We start from the raw sequence: 24,108 nt of genomic DNA on the forward strand, positions 1-24,108 counted from the left end.
CCCCTCAATATCACTCCTAGACCCAAATGTATTCATTAGCTTGAGACAATGCATTCTACAACCAAATAATCTCTACATCCCTCTCTAAGCACATACTTGCCAGCCCCCTATGCCACCTTATAGTCTCCCCCCAGTTTGTCCTCACCTCTGCTAGCCTTCTCTACATGGGTTAATTCATCAGGGAACTTGAGGACCTCAGGGTAGCTGTTCTCACACGTTTCAGCCAAGAAATGCAGCAGTGTCATCTTTTGATCAGTGGACTTGGTGTCACGAAGCTGAGAATAAGAATGTCTGTGAGCAGGTGAATGGATCTGAGTTACCCTCAGCAGACTGTAGCCCCTACTATTTGGCCCAAAGGCCTAGAAACCTGCCCTGGCCTCTCTCTGTTCTGACTCCCATTCTCACCTTGCAGAGGAAGCTAATGTTGAAGCCAAAGGCACCAGCATTCCTGGAGCCAGCATTCATGTAGTTGCCCACGAGCAGGATTATTTCCAAGAGGCTAGAAAAGCTCTCACTCTTTCGTACCTCTTCACAAGCAGCTGTTACAGAAACAATCTCTGGCTTGATATTTTCTACCTGCTCGTTGAACTGCAGCTTGAAGAGGATAGCATTGAGTCGGGGTCGAAGGCGGGGCACAGTGCCCATCTGGTGGGAAGGACAAAGGGGGCTGGAGCATAGCCAGGCAAAGAAATAGTAACAGGGAGGAGATGAGAATAAGGGAGGCAGGCTTCAGAAACACTGATCAAGAAGAGAATCTCAAAGCAGAGCAAAGGAGAAAAATACTAAGTCCAGGTTTAAGACAGAGCAAGGGGGGAAGGGAATGAAATGGTCACTCAAAATGGATGTGTAAGTGGATAGATATCGATAGAAAGACAGCTTCTTCCAATGGGGTAAAGAGCCTATTGCCTTAGGCCTTACTCACCACTACACCAAACTGCTCTGACTCGGCCAGATCATCATATTCGTCCTTTAGTTCTGACAGCATCTTTAGCTGCTCTGGCTCTGGCATCTGCTTAATGAGATTCTGAAAGAAAGAAAAAAAGAGAGAAGGAAAGAGATAGGGAGAGGAGGTGGGAAAAGGGGACAGAGAGAAATGGGGCAGGGGAGAAAGAAGAGGGAGGGAAAGAAGGGAGGGAAAAGTGGGGGGAGATGTTTAGTCTGCCTCATTTTGGCTGAGCATATCTCTTAAATTGTCCTATTGATCCTATTCAATGTCCAAGAAATTAGAGAGCAGATTGCCCGCCTAATGAGAAAGCCAACTCAAAAGATAAAAAAGTTCATAGGAAATACTCTAACCCAATAATATCCTTAAAAAAAAAAACAAACCTATGATCAAGTTGGATTTATACCAAGAGTGCAGATAGTTCAATAATTAAAAATAATTAGCATAATAATACCATGCAATGACAATAGATGCACAAAAAAACTTCAAAAAATTTAATACTCATTTATGATTTAAAAAAAAACACTAAAAAAATAGGCATGGAAACAACAAAAAACTTACCAGAAACCAAGAGGTAACATAAGTAGAATGAAAGCAGGATGCCTCCACTTGCCATTATTTTTGGGGGGCAAGTTTTAGAAATTTTATCAATAGTAATAAAATAAAAGAGGAAATTAGAATTTAAAATGGCAAAGGGGATATGACAGGATGAATCCAAGAGACTCGACAAAAAAAATACCTTCTCCAAAATAGCAGGATAAAAAAAATGACCACGCAAAATTATTAATATTCCTAAATAAAACTATTAACCAAGAAAAGTTACAAAATAAAGACCACCATTTAAAATGTACTAAATATTTGGGAAGTAATTTATCTAGCCAGTACTAGAAATACTTTTTGTCTATGAAAAAAAAAAGAACTAAACAACTGGAAAGGTACTTAATATGAAGTAGGGGACCTGGGATTTCACCTGAGTGGAAAGGGCTCCAAGAGAGTAATGCCCTCCACAAAAGCAGTTGGACACATTCTCTGCAACTTAGAGTTTCAATAGGGTTGCTCAGGGTGCTGAGAGGTTAAATGACTTGCTCACAATCACAGTTAGTATGTGCCAGAGGCAGGACTTGAACCCAGGTCTTCCTAGCTCCAAGGCCAGTTCTCTCTCTACTGCAATATTTTGCTTCTTCTATGTTAATATTAAAAAGAGGCAGGGAACCAACACTCAAATTTATCTGTAGATTTAATACCAACCAAAATATCTATTAAACAAGAAAACTTAAAAGTAAGAACCCAAGATAAAGGATATCAAGGAAAATAATGAAACAAAATGGAAAGTGAATTATCAACACCAAATTTCTAATTATTAAAACAATCTCATACTGGGTATAAATAGAAAAAGATTAGAAAAACAAGATTAGGAACCAAATGCATACAACTGTCTAGTATTCAATAAATCCAAGAATACAAATCACTGGAGAAGGAATAAAAATTAATTGCAATTTGGTGGGAAAATGGTAACAAATTAGTACCTTACACCATAATAAATTCCAAATGTATAAATTACTTAATTATAAAATGTCATACTATAAAAAATTAAAGCAGCTATAACCATACCTTGGGCAACCATGCTCAGGAAAAAAAAATTAATCAGTCATGACTCAAAGGAAATTATAAGGTACAAAAAGAGACAAATTTTTCTCTAAAAAAAAAAAAAGATTCTGCACAGCTCAAAACATTGCATCTAGAAGAAGCAGGAACTATATGGACTGGGGAAAGTCTTACATTAAACTTTCTGATAAAAAATATGTTATCTTTTGTCCTATTGATGCTGATACTAAAGTCACTGTTGAAAGAGGAAATAAAGACCTGGCTATATAGAAATATTCCTAGAAGCATTATTTGTAACAGCAAAAAACTGAAAACAAACTCTGAGTCTACAATATGTGGAGAATGTTTGAATAAACTTTGATATGTGAATGTACACTCTACTGGAATTTTCAAAATACATTTTACTGTCTTTCATTTTTACATCACAGTCATTTCAACCTTACCGTCAACCCCAAATTGAACCCTAGGTATAGTGGAGAAAGCATTGAACCTGGAGTCAGGAAGACTTGAGTTCAAATTTGACCTCAGATACTTAACTAGCTACGTGACCCTGGGCCTCAGTTTCCTCATCTGAAAAATGGGGATAATAACAGCACCCACCTCCCAAGGTTACTGTGAGGATCAAAGGACATAATTATTGGAAAGTGCTTAGTATAGTGACACATAGTAGGATGGATATACATACATGTGTGTTAGCTATCATTAGTCCCATTTTCTACTAGTTCCACTGCTTTTAGACTTCTGTAGAACTCATAACCCTGGTAGGTACCACTCCTCTCCTGACCCCATTTTTTCAGCTTCCTTTTATGGGCTGTGTTCCCTCATTAGATTATAAGCTTCTTGAGGGCAAGGGCTATCTTTGTTTTTGTTTGCATTTGTATCCCCAGCATAATGGCCTGGCACATAGTATGTGCTTCATAAATGTTTACTGACTGAGAGCACTGGGCCTGAGTAAAGAAGAACTGAATTCAAATCTGCACTCAGGCACTTACTACCTGTGCAATCTTGGGCAAGTTACTCGACCTCTGCCTTCCCCAGTTTTCTCAACTGTAAGGTGGGGTAACAACAGCACCTACCTTACAGAGCTGTTGTTTAAATCAAATGAGACATTTGTAAAGGGCTTTAGCACGATGCCTGGCACACAGCAGGTGCTTAACAAATGCTTATTTCCTCTCTACCCTCCTTCCAACAAAGAAAAACAACTAAGCAAAAACAGAAGACAGTGACCATACCTGACAACATATAATTCTTTCCTAGCTGTCATAAGAGAAGTCATGTTTCATAACCTATAATATATGTTTCATTGGTTAAGTTTTTCATAGTTTGACTCTCTCTTAGGGATTTAAATTTATATGAGTGCAATAACTGAATGTTTTTCTCTTGGTTCTGTTTATTTCTCTTTGCATCACTTTATATACTGAGTCCCAAGTTTCTCTGAATTCCTCAATCATTTTTTTATGCAATAATATTTAATATAATTAAGTATTATTACTCTATGGCAGATAACAAACATAAAGGATGCAAAGAAAATATAGGAAGACTTATCTAAACCAATGCATAGTAAAAAAAAAAAAAGCAGAACCAAAACAACAGTATATACACCCAGTGCCTTCATCTACATAAAGAAAAACAATATTAAACAACAAAATAATTAATGTTGACCACACTGGAATTTTAAGTTAATAAAAATATACTCCTGGGGCAGCTAAGCAGTGAAGTGAATAGAGCACCAGCCCTGGAGTCAGGAGGACCTGAATTCTTAGACGCTTGACACTTGCTAGCTGTGTGACCTTGGGCAAGTCACTTAACCCCAATCTCCTATATGTGTATACACATACACACATACACACACACACACACACACACACACACACACACTCTTTAACTATCAGAGTACATAGTTACATGTACAATAACTTTTGTACCGTTTTAGTATTTCCTCTTTTGCACTTGTTTACATATTTCAATGCTAATACCAATCAACGGGCATAAAAATAAAATTAATTAATCAGACCAGACCAATACAGTTAAACTATCGTCTTACTCACCTGCACCATAGATTCTGTAAGAACAGCCTCATTCACCTCCAAAATGACAGTTTTGATCTCCTGATAGGGCATACGAAAAGAACCCAGGAAGATTGCTGCCAGAAAATGAGAAACAAATATTCCTTCCATTCTCTTCCTCTTCCAATCATCCTATATAGTGCTGCTAGTATATTTCTTGTTTGCTTTTACAACTTTTTATTAAATAACCAGTTTATAAAGTCAGACCAGTGCAATGACTTACTGGGGGAGTATGAATTCTCTTCAGTCACATCTTGATCCACACAGTATGCAAAGGGCAAGGCAGTGCCCTAAAAACTACACAAATCTCCACAGGGCTTGGTTTAAGTACAACACCCTTGCTCCCATCTGCCCTTTTCACTCCACAACTTTAAATGAGACGTCCATGGGCTACAGTTCCCATCCAAGTAAGATAGGAGCTCTGTGGTTTCCATCTAACATCATAAGTACCCCCTCCCCCATCCCCATTAACCTATTTAAGATAAAACTGACTTCGGGAGATGGCAAAAAATAATCATAATCAAAAACAAGTTGGGGTAAGCAGGAAGTGATGAAGACAGGAAAAAGATGTGGATTCAACTCCATAAAAATGCTATTAGAAAATAAAAAGTGCTATTAGAGGGGGAAAGAGGGCCTCATGGAACTTAAGTTCTCTAAGAGACCAGAGTGATAAACTAAGGAAAGATCTCCAAGGCACACATTTCAAGAATTCTGGGTATAATGACATCAATGCTGTCCAGTGTTGCTGTGTCCCCTGCTCTGGAAAAATCCCTGGGTACCGAGACTGGATTCTCTTCCTGGAGCCCTGTCAGCCATAGCTATCCCCAAATTCAGTCAGAAGGTGCTCTCTAGTGTGTTGTAGTTATCCTTAAAATTCTTCAGTTCTAGGAAGTGTGTGGCTCTTTTACTTTTCTGGCTGGAGGGCAGATAGGTGACCTGGATAGTTGTTGGGGAGGAAACTTCAGAAGACTATGTCCTTTTGTGTTTGTTTTGTTTTTATTTTTTTGAAGGGGGAAGGCAAGGCAACTGGGGTTTAAGTGACTTGCTCAAGGTCACACAGTGTGTCAAGTGTCTGAGGCCAGATTTGCACTCAGGTCCTCCTGACTCCAGGTCTGGTGCTCTACTCACAAGACTGTGTCCTTAACTGCCTACTGGTGCTGCTGCTGGGAGGTCTCACCATGGGCTTTGACAGTGGCAGACAGTTCAACCAGTGCTTCCTGATAGTGTAGATATTCAGTCTAGCCAAAGATGTAGTCCCATATCGAGCTGTCTCACAGCCATCTAGCAGGGCATCAATGAGAGCTTTGAAGACACCCTTGAAGGAGGTATTTGTGTTTCAAAACTCTAGCAGATAAGAGCTTCACGGAACAAAGATGGAATGGGATCTCAGAGGCATGAACGGCATCCAATGCCTTCATCCTGTACAGGTAGTTGTAGCAATTGATTTCCTGGTGCCTCCAGCTGCAAAAGTCTGGTATCATCCTCTTTAAGAAGCTGGGGTTCACTCCACAACCTTCACTTCCGGTCGCAGGCTCTGAAAGCACGCCTTCGCACTACATTCTTTCCTCTCAGAGCTCCCGCCCTGCGACTGGTAACATGGCTAAACACACCAAGAAGATTGGAATTGTTGGTAAATATGGAACATGTTATGATGCATCCCTCAGAAAAATGGTGAAGAAAATTGAGATTAGCCAGCATGCCAAGTATACCTGCTCCTTCTATGGCGAGACCAAAATGAAAAGATGGGCTTTGGGTATCTGGCATTGTGGATCCTGTATGAAAACATTAGCTGTTGGCGCATGGACCTACAATACACCTCTGCAGTCACAGTCAAATCTGCCATCAGAAGACTGAAGGAATTGAAAGGCCAGCAAAATCTTCTTATCAAATATCTGTAGCCCAGTAGTCCAACAATAAATGGGTTAAATTATGGAATTTAAAAAAAAAAGGTGGGGTTCATACTTTACATTCTGGACCTTGGAGAGTCGGATGTCAATCTCTTCCTTCAGATCCTTGAGTGCTGTGCTCCACAGGGACATGAGGGCCTCTCATAGACTTCATAGCAAAATGAATGGTCTGCCTCTTCACAAAAATGAAAAGCAGCACAAATACCAAGCTCCTGAAGGCCATCACCAGCATGATATTCACTCTGGACCGCCAGTTACTGGCAGACACCATGGCTTCCCTCCAGCTTCATTAGCTTGGGCTCTGTAATAGTGAAGGCCCTAGGGTTCCTTGGTGCTCTCTGGCCATTTCCTTATGGGGGAAGCCAAAGCTGGGCCCAGTCAGAAAACATGGTGGCCAGGGGGAACATGGGAAATATCCCCAAAATACTGCTTTTATCATATCATTATTCTGCTCACAAAACCTTTTAATGGCTCTTCACTAGCTATAAGATAAAAGTCCAAACTCTTTGTCCTGGAATATAAAGACTTCTATGATCTGACTCCAACCAATCTGTTCAGCCTTAGTTCCCAAGCCAGTCAAACCCATCTATTTGCCATCTCCTGAATGTCCCTTCCCCATCACCAGGTCTTTGCTATGGGGATGTCCTACTTCCTCCTCTCTGCCTTTCTAAATCATGTCCATTCAAGTTCCAGACCCAATCTCATTTGCCAAACTACCTGATCCCGCTTCACAGCCCTTACTACCTATATCACTCATTTGGAAAGTATATATTATTTGGTGGTATCGCTTTTAGGGCAGGAGAGTGCAAAGAACACTAGCTAGACTTGCATTGGGGAAACTTGGGCTGGAGTTTACATTTACTAGCAGTGTGACCATGAACAAATCACAACCCCTCTGAGTCTTGTTTCCTTATCAGAGTTATTGTGAAGAAAGTAGTCAGATGGAAGATGTTGGAGTTATGCTTCTTGAAAGCAGGGAGTTTCATTTTTTTTGTCTTCACATTTCTAGTTGTTGGTATAATGCCTCACACAGACTGTCTTCATACATACTTGTGAAGTTGAATTGTTACTACAATTTTTTCATATATGAATGGCATGCCTCTTTAACTACACTATGAGCTTTCTGAGGACAGTAATTGTCTTTTACACTTAGACTTTTTTGCAGCCCTTACAGTGCCCAGCATGATGCCTTGTTCAGCGAATGTTCAATATTTCATCATCATGCAGTCTGAGGTCAGGAATTACATATATGCTTATTACAGCTTTCTATCCAGCATGTTCTCAAATGAGCTTTCTGAGGACAGTAATTGTCTTTTACACTTAGACTTTTTTGCAGCCCTTACAGTGCCCAGCATGATGCCTTGTTCAGCGAATGTTCAATATTTCATCATCATGCAGTCTGAGGTCAGGAATTACATATATGCTTATTACAGCTTTCTATCCAGCATGTTCTCAAATGCACAAATCAATTTCCATCCTAACCTCTAGCAACCTCTTATTTGCTTTGTAGTGAAATTTCTGACCCAAAAGTTCACTTTGGAAGCAGAGAGGATAATTAATTTTTGAACACTAGGATAGAATAAACCTCAATCATTACTTTGGGCTCATTCAGACTAAAATTAAGCCAGTGGCTCCTCCATTTAAAGAAAGTGTCCTCAGTACAATGAGAAAGACAAGGATATGAAATAAGTAGGTGGAAACTCCAAATCCAGAATCACAGCATCTCAAAAATAGCAAAGATTTCAGAGGCCTCCTAGTTTACCCTTGCCTGAACAAAAATGTCCTCTACCGTATCCCTAACAAGTGGTCACCCAGTTTTCAGTCCAAGATATTCAAGGGAAGGAGGGGGAAGCTCCTGAGACAGTACATTCTGGACTACTTTAATTATTAGGGACACCTGAAGCTGAGTCGCTAGGAAACTATTTCCCTTCATCTTCAAAAGTGGATCACAGTTATACTTACAGAGATTTTGGGCTGTTTTTGAATCTAACACCTTCAGCTCTTTTACTTTTTTCTTCTGCACTGACTTCTTTTCTTCTCCACCTTCCTGATCCTTCTTGGCTGCCGAGAAAGATTCGAAAGGTAGGATTAACAATAAACCAAATTCCATCACTGAGAAGTTTCAACTTACAGAAGAGCTGGGGACATTACTAACTGCCTTTGTACGGTGATACCTCCGAATCAAAAGATTCAGGAAGTGACCACCCAGGGACTCTGTGAATATGGTTAACGTACAGAAGGAATTGTAGTGCCTAAATAACAACCTGTCCATAAAACAGATAGAGAAAGGGAAAGGATGACTTCTTTGTAAATACTACTCCCCCTTCCCCATTTCTAAATACTACTCAGCTTTCCACATTCAAATCAAATCCCATCTCCTCTAAGAAACTTTCCTTCACTATACATTAACCTAAAAGAAGCTTGGCAATTAAAATACCCTATTACGATACCTCTTAAACAGCTGTCTTGAAAATTTCTTTAAAGCCTATATATTACAGTTATCCCTTCCACATCATGACTTTCCCCATCTTAGTTGCAATATATCACAGACAGATGTGACAGATCATGGATCGGACATAAGAAATTAAATAGGAATTTGGGGGGAGTTTTGCAGAAGCCACAGAGGACACAGAAAAAGTTTAGTAAATCAGAAATGCATAAAATATATGTATAGTATTGTATAATGTGAACATATCCTTTAATATCATAATAATTCAGACTTCTTCTCTGGTATAAAAAGAAGGTAAAAAAATTTTATGCAGATTTTCCAGATAGTGGAGGGTGCAACACCCCTAATCCTGCAATATGGATGGGATAACTGTACTTCTATGTACTCACATGTTTATATTCCTTCTATCACCAAATCAACTATAGATTCTACTCCTTCATGGCAGGTTCTGCATTTTCTACTGCTTTTTATAAGCACAAAAGGCACTTAATAACAAAAATAAATGATATTTATGAGTATTTTAAGGTTTATAAAGTGCTTTACACTACATACATTATCTCATTTGACTCTCACAATAACCCTGTGAGGGAAATACTAGAAGAATTATTCTCATTTTACTGATGAGGAAACTGAGGTTCAGAGAAGCTAAGTCAATAAACATTTATTAAACATTTATCATGTGCCAGATACTGTGCTAAGCACTGGGAATACAGAGAAAGGCAAAAACAGTCCCTGCCCTCAAGGAACTCACTAACATACAAACATAAGAGACACAGACAGGGGAAGTGGGAGGTAATCTCAGAGGGAAGGCACTAATATTAAAGGAAGCCAGGAAAGGCTTCTTGCAGATCAACTGGAGGCAGTGTGGTAAACGGAATCCAGGCTCCATTGCTGCCTTACTTATCATGGGTCTGAATTTGTCGCAATTCAAACTACTAGTATCAGAGGAAGGGTGCAAACCCAAGTCTTGACTAAAGTCCAGTACCCTTTTCACTTCTTAATATTTAGGAATTGAGTAACATTCTTTTAAAGTTTTATTTATACCTTTCGTAATCATACAATTGTCCCCAAATATCTACCCCACCCCACCAAAAACAAACAATTCTATTATACTAACATAGTGCAATTTGTTCAGCTGTTCCCCAATAAAGAGAAAATTGTGGAGAAGGCAGGGCAAATTGGTCTCTCTCTCTAGGCACTCTGCCATTTGGGTGTCCCTGAATTTCTGACAGCCTGCAGTCACTCCAGTGTCAGCACCTGTGTTTGAATGTAACTCCTAATCTGGTAACAAGGAAAAGATCTAAGATAGTATCCATGTCAGTTCTGAAGGGTATCCTCAACACTGACTCTCTAAATCACAATTGTTACTGGAAATGAAAATTCATTAAAGCGTCTGGATGGCAAAGCACTTAAGATAACAGTTCTGTCACTGCTCAGACTCCAACTTCCCATCTTGACCAGAGCAGGAAGAGCAACCTTGTATAGAGGACTCCCATCATGCCTCTCTGATGATGGAATCGAAAGAGGAAAAGCTGAGTGATTCTAGTTCAAGAAATCACGTGAAGTTTACAAGGGACAGAAATCCAGAGATATGTGGGAGCAACAGTAAAGAGAGGAATTTTATTTGGGTGTTCCTGCCAAAGACCCAAATTGCCTGGGACTCTTCCAGAGCCCACAGTGGAGAAGAGAGGCCTTGTACCATCTAGCTAACTCCCTGGCAGTATGTGGAATCAGCAACCAGCTGCTGAAGCCCTGACCTATTGTATAGATATGAAGTACTTTGCTGATAAAAGCACCAGCCTCTTAGATAGGGCAACTGACCAAATCTAGCCTCCCCAGGCAAGCTTTGCTGATCCTAATGCCCTCTTCCTAATGTGTACTGCTAGCCTTGCCAGGAAATCAGCTCCTACAGCTTCCCACTCTTAGCCTGTGCACTCCTGGGGCTAGAAAGCAGAATGCTTGCTTCAGTGGCTGAAAATCAGAGTCACTGACCTACTTCTGACTAGTTTAGCAAGACCATGAAAGCAGCTTAGCTAAAAGCTTAACATCCTCAGCTCATCCCATAAGCCTAAGCCACTCTCAGGAATTATATAGGTTAAAAAGATGAGGAGGGTAGGGTTCAGGGACCTCCTGATGTCAGACCTAACCTAACCTCTTATTCCCAAGATATTTCACTATTATTTATCAAAGCAACACCAGGAGCCTAGCAGAGCCCAAACTACAAGCAACACTGAGTTCTGCCAACACAGCTGGCTCTCACGCTGAGTCTCTCTCACAATACAGACAATAATACCACTGAAGGAATAAGGGACAAGAAAGGATTTGGGAGGTGGCAGGAGCCCAGATGTTACATAGTTCATAGGCTAAGATGTCTGTGTATATGATATCTGCTCTCCCCTTTCTGGTCCTAGGTCCATGACAAAGAACTCCTAGTTCTGATTTACAAACCATTTTCTAGATTTTAGAGAATGTTATAATGATGGCAGAGGTAAAGGCTATACCTTTTATTTTTTCCTCCAGTAATGCCGATCTTTTCTACACCACCCACCATCCTCAAATGTTCCTGTCTTTTTTTCCACTTCTTCTTCTGTGGAAAAATATGATGGCATACTGTACCTCAATGTGAAGAGGGGACAACTAGGCTTATCCCTTCTGGGTCCCTGAGTCCCCTCCTGCTAGGAGCATCTCCTAGCAGGAATTCAATCTGCTTTCCCTGATTTTTCAAGGCATTTATTTATATATTATTTACTTATTCAAGGCATTCCTATACTATTGGCAGAAGATGAAGTCTCCCAGGTAAGCCTGTGATTTAAAGGCCTACTGCTCTTCTCCAGAGGGGCCTGAAAGAAGAGAGGGTATGACACAGAATATTAATTTCTGCTGTATACAGGCATCTAGCTGGATAGAGACATTGCTATGCCAGACGGCATGTATCAGTCAAACACCTCCCTGCTTTAGGCTTTTTGAGAAGGGACTCACTGCTCCTTCTGTTGCCTAGGAAGCCGGGTGCCTGCAGAGAGGTGTGTCCCTGATGAGCAGCAGCTGAGCAGAAAGGCAAGCTTTGCCTCAGCTTGTCTCCCTCTCCTCCCCCTCCCACCCCAGACTCCTCCCTTGCTAAATCCTTTTTTTTTCTGCGTCACAAACACAAAATGGAGATATTCAGGGAGGAAAACAATCTCTATAAAATGGCTGAATGCAGCAGAACCAGGCAGCTGAAGAGAAGCACAAGGACACCCTCTGCTGTCCAACCTGGGGACCTGCCTTCCTTTATTTCTCAGTCTGTGTTTTACCAAAGAACCTTGGCCTCCTTTACCCCCACCCCCAACCTCACAAAGGAGAAAATACAGTACAACACACACACAAATTTTTGCCGTGTACCCTCAAAAGAGAGTTGTAAAAAGGACTGAGAAGCCAGAATGTCTGACTCCCCAGTCCAGTGCTTGGTCATACTTTGTGTTAATAGACTTTCCCAGTATCCACGGACCGGAAAAGAGGCTTGCCCAGAGCAAGAATCCCATCATTCCAGCCCCAGCATCACTGCCTTCATTTCCCCAGGAATTCCTGCTGCTGGCTCCTCTCAATGAAATTTACAAACAGGAAATGGGGGAGCAAAGGATTGTCTGACATCCTGGAAACAAAATCCTCAAGGATTTGCCTGAACTGTAGGTGGGGGTGAGTCAGCAGATAGGACCCAGGACATTGGGTAAATACTGCTGAGAACAGATTTAACCTGCTGCCTCCTTGGGACTGGGAACTCAGCTAAAGGCACAAACATTGCCCCCACCCCCACCACCTTCCCTTGCATAGTGAACTTGGAGTACAGAAGACCTGATTTCAAATTCCACTTTTAATGCCTTCTAGCTATCTAAAAATGAGGCAAATCACTTAAGCCCTCTGAGTCTCAGTTTCCTCATCTGCAAAATAGGGATATTATCTTTAGTATCCTGCGTCATAGGGTTGTTGGGAAATTGGAGGGAGATAATGTATTTAAAGTGTTGCGTTGTTTTTTTTTAACTTCAAAATGCTATATAAATGTCAGTTATTATCAGTAGATATTATACCTGCTCTGTTTGGGATGCTGTCAATGACAATGCCTAGGAGCATGGGAATGCCCTTAGTTTCCCTGTGACACAACTCCTGAGAATTCAGGCAGGCACCTCACTGCTAAATGGAATAATAGAGAAAAGATGAGAAAAAAGTCAAACAGGTATGTTTGGAAAAAAGGTTCAGAGTCAGCATTATGGGTGCTTTGTTTCTACCGCCTAGAGAGTCGCGACCTTAGACTCTCCTAAATCAGGATCAAGTAATAGCACCCACTATATAAGCCTAAAATCACTCTAAGAAATAAAGGGACAGTATTTGGGATCAGTACCAAGACACCATCATGGAAGCCATGGAAGAAACAGTCAGGAGCTCTCTGTAGAAACTGAAGGCCTTCCAATGAGATCAAAGGGACTGCAAGGCTCATGGATCTGAGCCACATGAAGCAATTAGATAAGGAATGGGCTTAAAAATGCTGCTGTAGGGAATGAACAGTTCCCACTGGAGGCTAGGTCCCAAGCCCTAGTGTAACAAATTGACCATATGAAGAATTCCCACTTTTATTCTTCATGCCTAGAACACAGATAAAGGACTCAGGGATATTCAGTACATTCCTAGCTTCAGACAAAAAACATAAAGAAACAAGGTAGTAAGCCTGCTAGAATCAGCAGCCTCTTCTACCCCCAAAAAAGATTTCTATAACTAATTTCTCTGCCAATTCAAACTCCCATCCTTCTGAATTTAACAGAATTAGAATGTTATGGGTAAGGGAGGTTGCACAGAAGGATAAGGAGAAGTGACAGAGCTGCACTGAGCAGTAGGAAAGACATGTGGGTCCTAAGGCTAGAGGAGCCAAACGTTGTCAAGCAGGATTGGGGGGGAAGCACAAAGGCACATATAGATTGCAGAGAGCACCTATTTGTTAGCTGGAATCTCCAGAAAATAGATGATCATTCATACAGTGCAGTTATTCAGTCTCTCTCTGATTCTTTCCCAGCACACCCAGGGTGACTCAAAAAGGGAGTGCTGAGAACCACTCAGTATCAGATTTGGGTCGGTAGGAAACAGAAGAACAGGCATTGCCCCAAGCAAAAACTGAGGTATGTATCAGCAAAGTGTGGACAAGAATAATCAGCTTGTGTTATGGGAACAACAGGGCTAGAGGGCAGGAGTCAAGACTCAAAAGGATACATGAGGAATAAAGTTTATTAATAAAGCCAGACTGAGGTTGGGGGGGGGGCGGTGCAGGGAGAGCCGGGGAATGAAGATCAGAGACCAAATGCAGCACAGTCCCACGAAATTCTCCACTACCTTTCTTTGTTTTAATTCAGGACTTCTTTTTATCTAAGTCATTCCTTTCTCAAATCCTTCAGAGACCTGAAGTAAACACTCCCTCCCTTTCACAAGGGTAAACAAAAATATATTTCAAATGAGATATAATGAAAAAGGTGATAAGCATACACGTTTCTAGACCATAGTAATATGCTCTTGTCTCTTTCTTCCTTTCTCACACATGGGGCTCTGTAAACAGACTATAAATTCCTCATAATTCCTTTGTAACTAAGGGTCCTAAAACCACCCACTCCCATTTTATTCCCAGTTTGGAAGGCACTAAGACACAAGGCTTGAAGCATGAAAAAAAAAAACAGATGGAGAGAGCACCCTGCCCCCAACCTGGCGCTGCTGATGCAGCTGCTTGTTTTTGTCATAGTCCTGTTTTCTTCCCTTCTTTGTTCCTGAGGTGGAGGCCAGGAAGAGGAGGGGGAAGCGGGGGAGGAAGGGGGTGGAGAAGAGGGGGTGCCTAGTCACTGCAGATACTGAAAATCACCTGATACTCTCCTCCAATCCCTAGCCTCTGACTTCATAATTTGGAACCTGAGCCAAAGTAGCTCAACTGCGCTCGCCCCGTGGCTGAAAAGAGCAATGCAAGAGAAGAGAAAAAGGGTGAAAAAGCAGGGAAAGGTGTTGTGTGAGGGGATTTGGAGCAGCTCTCCTGTCCTGATGGGGTTCTGGAGAGAAAGAATAAAAAAGCTTACCCTTTTCTGGGCTGACCTTTTTAAAAGGAGGTGTCCATGACACTGAGGGCAAGGCTAGGATGACACAGGAGCTAGAGAGAAGATGCTTCTGCACTGCTCTTTACAAGAGGACCGCTAGAGCACCATCTGCACCCAGACCCAGGGGTATCACATCAATTGCAAGGGAGTGGGCGGGCAGGGGATCTGGACGATATAACCAAGAGTCTCTGAACTTAGCTTGGCCTTGTGGTTTTATCAACTGGGCTCTCATCTTGCCACTAACAGGACAGGGGCAAAATGAAGAAAACACTTTCCCCTGACTCCAAGAATCTAGGGCTTCAGGGACAAAGCTAGCAATCAAGAAGGCCTTCTTTTCATGGTGCCCTTTCAGCCACAAACCTAAAAGGCTGAAAGCTTCTAGTCAGGGCCTGGAACCCACACGTCTAAACATCAGACCTGAGTTAAATTCTTCTCCAGAGCACAGTGAAACAACTTCTGCCCTGGATGCTGTGGGGTTTTCGTGCAAGTGACAAAGTTCACCAGATGTTGACAAGTCCACATTCCCTAAGCCCAGCAGATATTTAAGACTCTACAACCAATAAGCCCTAAAGGAGGCTACATAAATCATGATACAAGACTGCACTCAAAGGCCTTAAGAGAGGCTCAGTTTATGTTTTTTAAAGTTCTCAGTGTCTAAAAACTTTTAGGAAAACACAAAGTATAAATTGCCTCAGGAAATCCTCAGAAAGTATTTTGTCCCATCAGGAAAAACACCGAGAATTCTGACTGGGGCTTCTCACTGAGCCTTGGGAAAGCATACTGGATGTGGAGTTGGGAAGATCTGGGTTAGAATCCTGCCTTCAACACCTACTAGCTATAGGACTGTGAGCAAATCCCAATCTCTGTAGGTCTCAGTTTCCTCATGAGAAAAGTAGGGATAATAATGCCTTTACTAGCTGGGCAATTGTAAAGCTCAAATGAATAATGTATGTAAAGCACTTTGCAAACCTTGAAGTGCTACAGAAATATCAGGCATTATTTTTAAACCGAGGAGAGAATAAAGGAGGGTCAAGACTATTTATATACCATACCTGACCTCAAATCTCTAAGTTTCAAACTTTTGAGCCAATATTAAATTCAGCCAGGGTGATCTGGTTAGCAGAGTATGGGGAGAAAGGTGATCTGACAGAATTCCCAGGCAATCCAATGGCTTTAGATATTGTGGCTAACACATCAAAATATCCTCAGAAGGACCTGCAGTAAACACAGTCTACATGGTAAATGTTCTAGTTAGGTAATTCCCATAACGACAGTACTATACAACATTGCTGAATGGGCAGGGCAGGACCAAGCAAAAGCATTATGGTTTTATCAGCAAGCCTGATGTTTTTTTTTGTTTTTTTTTTTTTTGCTTTTTTGGCAGGGCAATTGGGGTTAAGTGACTTGCCCAAGGTCACACAGCTAGTACTTGTGTCAAGTGTCTGAGGCCGGATTTGAACTCAGGTCCTCCTGACTCCAGGGCCGGTGCTCTACTGACTGCGCCACTTAGCTGCCCCTGAAGCCTGATGTTTTAAGATACGTTCCTATGAGAAACAGGAATTACTAAACTGCTAAGGGTCAAAGGCACCCCCATACAAATATAAATTCTCATAGCAGCGTTCTTCCTCTCAAAAACAGCTTTGTATTCAGGTAGACCAACTACCAAAGGACCGTCAGATCTCTTTTCTTCCCAAATTCTCACTTCACATTTCTTAAAGCCCTCCTTTCTCCTTCTAAATACATCTCTGCATAGTTGCTGTCTGGATCCTCTTGCCCAATCTCAGTTACTGAATATCTAAACAATTGTAGTGTTCTCCCTGCTTATCTCCCAACCATTTCTAATCTCTTATGACCTCAATCATTCCAAAGTATTGCCATTTAAGATATATTCATTAATTATGGCTCTAATTAGATCTATTTTCCAGCTCTGATTGGCACTTCTCATTTTCTTGTCAGTTTATTTTTCTGTGCAAGCCTGGCCCATGGAGGACTTTCTTAGTCTATTTCCTCTAAGGATTTTTTTTCTCAATGTCTGTCAAGCCACAGTCCATTTGTACTTTCTTAAAACTCCTCTATCTTCAGGACGCCCATCTTGATTAAGTTTAGAGTAGTTCAAAGATAGGTGATAAAAATACAAGTGTGTAATATTCCTAAGTAGAAATAAGTTCACTTCTTCACTCACAAAAATCTCTGCACTATTAACATCCATTTTCCAAAATGTTAACTGCAAAGAGGAAATATGGATATTTTATACTTTTAGTATATGACATTGATAAAAAATGGGAAGTGTGTGTGTGTGTGTTTGTGTACACATACATATAAAACCTAATGTAGGAGAAAAATTTAATCAGAGAACAGTTTCTAGAATAGTAGAGAGAAGAAAATAAAAACTAAAGTCATGGTAAGGTTAGCAAACCTCAATAAAAACTTAAGTACTGAGGCTGGATGAGCCATGGAGATATTTAGGTAGTCTGTGTTCTAAAACAGCAGTAAAAGGAAGCATCTCCTGACACTAAGTCTAGAGTATGTGGATGATAGTAAGTGTAACACAGGGTATAAATCATATAGCCCAAGACACTTGGAGTGGCAATACAGTGCCTACTGGGCCTACCTGCTGGGCTTTCCAAGGGTTTCCAAGACTGTGGAAGGCTCCTGGGGCAGGTGAGTGGAATGAAATGAGATGAGAGAGGAGAAAAATACCATTATACAGAAGTGCTTTTTGAAAATGAAGTTCTATTAAGGGTAGCCTAAATGAAATTCTGAAGAAAATATCTTAAAATCAATGATCTTTGACTAAATATTCTCTGTAATAGAAAAGGCAGGACCACAGAGTTGTGGAAAGAAACTTAGACTTGGAGTCAAAAGACCTGGATTCAAGTCTTGGCTCTGATACTTATCAGATGTGTGACCCTCTGGACCTTCTGTTTCCTCTCTGAAAAAATGGAGGTAACAATATCCTGCCTCTCAGGGTTGCTAGGAGGCTCTGCTAAAGTAAGTTAAAGCACCAGGAAAACCTTAAAGAGCCACATAAGCAGCAGTCACCATTATTATTAATGTCTCCTTCACAAGGCTGTTGTGAGGAAAATACTTTATAAATATGAATTATTGTTGTTCTATTATGAGTTGGAGACCAGCATCATTGGTCAACATTTTGCAGGTTCTAAATATGGATGAGAAACAAAATGCCAGCAGTTAAGACTATGAAAATGTCTTTTGGTTTTATGCCACTAGGAAGCACTGATGTGCCCCTAAAGCCTGGCATAACAACAACAAAAACGCTCTAGTATCTATGCCATAAAAAAAACCTCAAAATACTCACTTTCATGGCCCTATGAGACTATAGATGAAAAGGGGTAGGAACCTTTTACAAAACAATAGAATGTCAGGGTTAGAAGGGACCTCCTGGGCTATTTAATTCAACTTATATCAGAAGAAGAATATCCCCTACAATTTACTTAAGAGGCAGCCACTCATCCTTTACTTGAAAATGTGAATTTTAGTTGTTAGGATGCTTTTCTTTACATCAAACCTAAATTTGTTTCTCTGTAAATTCTATTTCTTACTCTTAGTACTGCTATCTAGGGTCAAGCAGAACAAGTCCAATTCCTTCTCTAACAAATACGTGGAGATCACTATCATGGTACACACTTGCTCCTTGCCTGTCGAGATCTCCAGTTTATTTTAACTGATCCTCACATGGGGCTTTCATGAGGCCCTTTACCCATCCTGGACACCTTCCTTTGGGCACTTTCCAGTTTGTTCATGTCCTTCCTAAAACATGGTGCCGAAAATTGAACGCAATACTCCAGATGTACCCTGAGCAGAACATCATAGAGCAGGTTTATCACCTTCCTAGTCCTAGTCCTAGATACCATGCAGACTAAGATCACATGAAAGCATTCATTAAGCTCCTACTATGTACCAGACACATGTTAAACACTAATGTCTACTCAAGATCTTTTTAAGACAAACTTCAAAGTAGTCACCTATTTCCACTTTGTACTTGGGAAGCTCATTTTCTGAACCCAAATATTTACTGGAGGACACTGAGCAGGCTCTAATTTCCCAGTTTCTTTTACCTTAACTGTCCCTCAATCACCCAAAGTATCTTCTGACAAGAAGCAGAACATTATACATCTTGGAGCTGCATAAAGTCTCTGGAATTATTGCACCAGTTTCTATACTAGAGAAACAAGAGATGTAAATCAGTAATGAAATTGGTGAAATATTCCATCTGATGGTGAAAACATTAAGTGCATTCTTCATCAGGCAAATTTTAGGTACTGAATCATTTCAGTACTTTATGAATCTCTGACTATGACCTTGGGGGTACTCCCTTTTACCAGTGAAGACTGAAACCCTTCTACAATTTAGCATAGGGTCCTCAGAAGTTGAAGAGACCAAAATATTTTGTCTTCCCTCAGTCAACTTCATGATGAGTCTCTCCAAACCTAGCTAGGCAGGGCCTTGGACAACAGACCACTCCTAGGCCTATACTCAGAGTTTGGTAGGGAACTTGCCAGAGCTTATACTCTGCTGATATAACTCAGGGTCATCTTCCACACCACAATGAGGTACTAGAGTAGGACTTTAGTGGAAAAGGTATTGAACTACTCAAATATTAAAAGAATGGAGACTTGAATTGCCTTTCATCTGGCCTCCTTTTGCTATCCCTCATCTGCTGCTGTTTGTCATGATAACTAGATATGGACCTGGGCACCGGTGTGTTTGATCACCAATGCTCTTTCCTCCCACCCCCAGCACTATCTACACTCATCCATAAACACATAGCCAGAAACAACTAAATGCATGGAGGGAAAGAACGCAACTCAGACTAAAAACAGGCATAATGGCCTGGAAAGCTGTTACAGCTATAGAAAAATGTAAGGGGTAACGACTTAAAACGATGACAACTCTCAGAGGCAGGCTATGTGGGGAACAACCAGCAGACAGAATCACAGAATTGTGAAGCTGGAAAGGAATCTTCTAACTCATGTTTCAAATCTCTTATCTTTTTCAAATAAGGAAAGTGAAAAACTGGAGGGGTTAAGTGATGTTCCCAAAGTCTCACAGCTAGTTAGTGGTAGAGCTAGGACCAGAGCTCAGGTTTCCTTACTGCTTGCCCAATGCTCTTTTCATTCCATGTCACCACTTCTTTATGGCTCAGTAACTGTGCTCAGGTATCTCCTGCCTAAAAGAGAGTTTAGCTCCTATAGTATAAAGATGAGTAAGGAAGAAAAGATTATGATTAGTAAAAATTGTTAGAGCAAGATGTGTACATAATAGGTTGAGTACAAAGTCCCAAAGTAGGACCCATACAATGGAGCTGGGTGGAAGGAAACTAAAGAAAGGATGTTTTTCAGGGTCTACACTTCCTCCTTAGGAAAAATGGTTCTAAATATTTCCTACAAGTGAGCTGGATCTGAAAAGATACTGGGCATCAAATGGCAGAACTTCTGGAGACCTATTACCATCTGTGACACTCTTTTAGAGACAATATTGAGCCCAACACAAAAAGAGAAAAGAACTAGAAATTAAGGCAACCTTCCAGTTCTTTTATTAGGATAATTCTGGTGGGACTATGTATTCTGGTAATTATTGACTGCTGAGTCAAATTCTAAGCTTTCCAGAGACTAAATAATGCATACAGGGCTGGACCATTTCAGGAGCCTTGTAGCCTGATGGGTGATCAGTATCTTTTGTATTTCTAAATTTTAAGAGAAGTAACAGAAAGGGATCTGACACCCCTAAAAATTCTGCCTAATGAGAAAGTCTGTTAACTTACTATCCAGGAAATTTGTCCAACTTGTTTTTGTTTAAGTAGTCTAAACCTACTCCAATTTAACAGATGATCCAATAGAAAATACAACCTTTAAGAATATAACCGTACAAAACTGACATAAATAGGAAAATGAGGTCTAGAGATCTGAGCATAAAAAGTACACTGTCATGCCATGTCCTTACAAAATCTTGATCCTAAATAGCAAGTCTGCAGATTTAACGGAATAGTCCCTATTGGGAGTGGAACTGGATAGATGCCACCTGGTGGACAGGAAGGAGAACACAGGCAAGAAGAAAAACGAACACTCCTTTTTTGGAGGATCCCTTCCTACTGTGCTCCAAGGAAGCTATAGTCAGGTAGGCGTATCAGCTTTCTTCCTAGTTTGTGTACCTAACCCTGAGACTACCTTAGGACCCTGGAATTAAGAGATAACACAGCCTTGCTTCACCGTGGGGCTTCTTCCTCTCCCATGAGTGGTTTAAATGGTCCAATCTTTCCTAAATTAGGTCAAAATTTGAAATGCACAGGATCAAAGAATCACTGACTGGTCTAAAGCTGTAAGGGATCTCAAATGCTATTTAGTTTGAACTCCTCACCTTATAGATAAAGAAACTAAAGCCAAGGGAGGTTAGATTTTAAGTAATTGAGGGAACATGAACCTCACAATTTCAAAACTCAGTCTTCAGATAGCCTAAATGGAACTGCTTGTTTTAGCTCTTCATAAAATAGGAAGTTTACATAATGGTTTGCTAAGTGTCAGGGGGTACATGTGTATGATGAAACAATGGCATGTGTCTCTCAAACATTGCTAGAAACTGAGGAGAGTGGACATGAGAAAGAGATCTACTTAAGCAGCTTCCCACTGTACTCCCACCAGATAAATAGCAAATAAAAGAAAACTGGGGTGAGCCTAATTAATCAGAGAAAAACCTAGAACTAGAACATACTGAACAATACAATCTTTGGAGGATACGAGGCAAATCAAGTTCAATACCTTAGGATTACTATGCCAGGAGCTTTTTAATTTTGTTCAGTTTTATTTTTGTCCTCCCTTCAGCCCAGGGGGCTTTACAACAGCCAATATTTTGTCAAATGTTTGCTGAATAAATAAATATTTCGATCAGTCTCATGCCATTTCCAGGATAATGATTTTTAGTGTTCCCCCTAAAGCTGTTCAGTAAGCTGGACTGGAAGATATATTTGCCAAAAGAAGAAAATTAAATATTCACTTCAATGGGATTCATGGAACCTAGACTCTCGAAGGTTATGCAAGAAGGGCAAAGCTACCAAATTGGAGAAACTTTTGGAATGAACCCCGTGACAGATTATATCTATTGTCCAAGTCCAGTTCAAAAAATTTCAATCACCAAGTTCGCTGCAAGGTAAAGAACTGGCTACAGAAATGGTCACAGAAATTTTCTAAGACCTGATCTGTGTGAGTGAAAAATATTCATGCTAATAAAATCACAGATCCTTGAAATATTCTGGGTAATAAAAAGCTGAATTGTAGTGAGACAAAAGTTATCCTAGAGTTCTAGATAGGTCTGCTATTTCTATTAATAAGGGGGTCCTAGGATGGGCTGTACTATTCTCTTACTTCCTTAATGTTAGAGAAAGAAAAGGTCCAGGCAGAATATAGGACAGTGAAATGGCAGCTTTAATAATGACTGCTGCCTGACAAAACTTTTTGTCAGACTCACAAAATTCTAAAGGTTATGCTACAAGTTAAGGGTTGAGACGCAATTTTCCTCACAAAGTACATACTCTACAGGTGTTCAGCAGAAATCCCTAAACTAGGTCAGCCTCATTTACCAAGAACATCATGTATTCCTTGAGTCTCTCAAGGAATAAGACAAATTTCTCTAAGCTTAAAAAGGCATAGTTTTAGAGTCAAATGCCATTTTGATATCAATAAATCCTTCTGCTAAGGAAATTGCACCTGATTTAAGATTTAACCCTGTACAGTCAAATTCTAATGAGAATAATGCCATGAAAGCCCTAGTTATAGCTGATACCTTAACTCAGGGTATTTATAAATTTACTTCCATCAAGTGCTTACTGAGTTATTATGAGACTCAGAATTCCCTTAACACAATCCTTATTGTAACAGATATAAGGATTAATCAAATCATATCAACATATCGCCTAGCTCTGGAAAAGTCTGACTCTGAACTCTAGGTTTAAAGATTAGAAACATGGAAAATAGAAAAGAGATGCCAAAAAGAGTCAGTGTTCTGAAGAACACCAACCATTATCTCCGTACTTCAGGAAGTGAAACACGTGAGAATTTCTTTCAAAGGGCATTGTTTTGGTTGAGAGAGGATCAGAAGACTTGAGAAATGTATAGAACAAGAAGGATGACAACAAATGCTTTCTAATAGAATTTTTAAAAATACTTGTTTATGGAAACCTCTAAAATTTAAAGCAGGGGCCCAAAAGTCTTAGTTACACCTGAATAAGGTTCTAGATTGCATCCATATTCCATTACTACTATAACAGAACTTTGGAAATATATTAAGTTAAAACAAGACATTAAGTTCTGTACTCCATGAAATAGAATAGAATGGGTCATAGTTTATAGGGTTTTTCTCAAAAATAAGAGAATTATTGCACTGTGGAAAACAAAAAGGACTGAAAACCTGTAAATGAGCTAACAGTCACTGAAGTTTCCCTAGGAAAATTGATTTCTATTTTCTTTACATAAAGTATCAGAATGTAAAGTTCAAATTAGGTTTGTGTACTGGGTCTTCCAGACCAAGCAGAGGCAGAAGGCTGCATCAAGAAAGGAAACGGCAACATAGAGACTAAAACCAGAGCTAGGAGCATGAGTTTTAGTCCACAAACAGTTCCAGATCCTGCCATCCATGTGGGAAAAGTTAAAAGTACACTTCTGCCATATTTCAGCATTTCAAGGATCTGTGATTTGGCAGATGAGGCATTCTGTCAGCCAACACTGATCATAATTCCTGTATGATTTAGTAGATGGTCTTTGCCAAATTGCCATGCCTAAAACATTCATTATTCTGTGTACAATCTAGTGACAAGGCTCCCTGAATTCCAAGAGACTTGCCCTTGAACAGCAGACAGAATTCATCACCAATTCTATGCTCAAAACCTTTCTACCTTCATAGGATCTGTAAAACTTTTGATAAACCAGGCTTGCCTACACATCATCAGGTGATCAGAGAAATTCTGATCCAACTTTAGTCACAAAACTGGCAGTAAACTTGTTTCATAAAGGATATAGATATAGAACCTCAT

At 40.3% G+C, this 24,108-nt stretch overlaps 1 protein-coding gene and 1 pseudogene across 3 annotated transcripts in view; both read right to left on the minus strand.

Moving 5' to 3' along the window:
• The window catches only part of DIAPH1 (diaphanous related formin 1), an 83,108-nt gene that overhangs the window by 12,380 nt on the left and 46,620 nt on the right, over positions 1-24,108 (minus strand). For all 3 annotated transcript variants that reach the window (XM_036749431.1, XM_036749433.1, XM_036749432.1), the window contains 5 exons: positions 8,484-8,582; positions 4,597-4,691; positions 923-1,024; positions 406-645; positions 146-275 (listed from right to left, as the gene is read on the minus strand). In XM_036749431.1, the coding sequence (XP_036605326.1) occupies positions 146-275; positions 406-645; positions 923-1,024; positions 4,597-4,691; positions 8,484-8,582 (666 nt within the window). The remainder of the gene's footprint in view (positions 1-145; positions 276-405; positions 646-922; positions 1,025-4,596; positions 4,692-8,483; positions 8,583-24,108) is intronic.
• On the minus strand, positions 5,449-6,792 carry LOC118841178 (annotated as a pseudogene).

This window comes from Trichosurus vulpecula, chromosome 3 (genome assembly GCF_011100635.1).
Source record: "Trichosurus vulpecula isolate mTriVul1 chromosome 3, mTriVul1.pri, whole genome shotgun sequence".
Lineage (NCBI taxonomy): Eukaryota > Metazoa > Chordata > Mammalia > Diprotodontia > Phalangeridae > Trichosurus > Trichosurus vulpecula.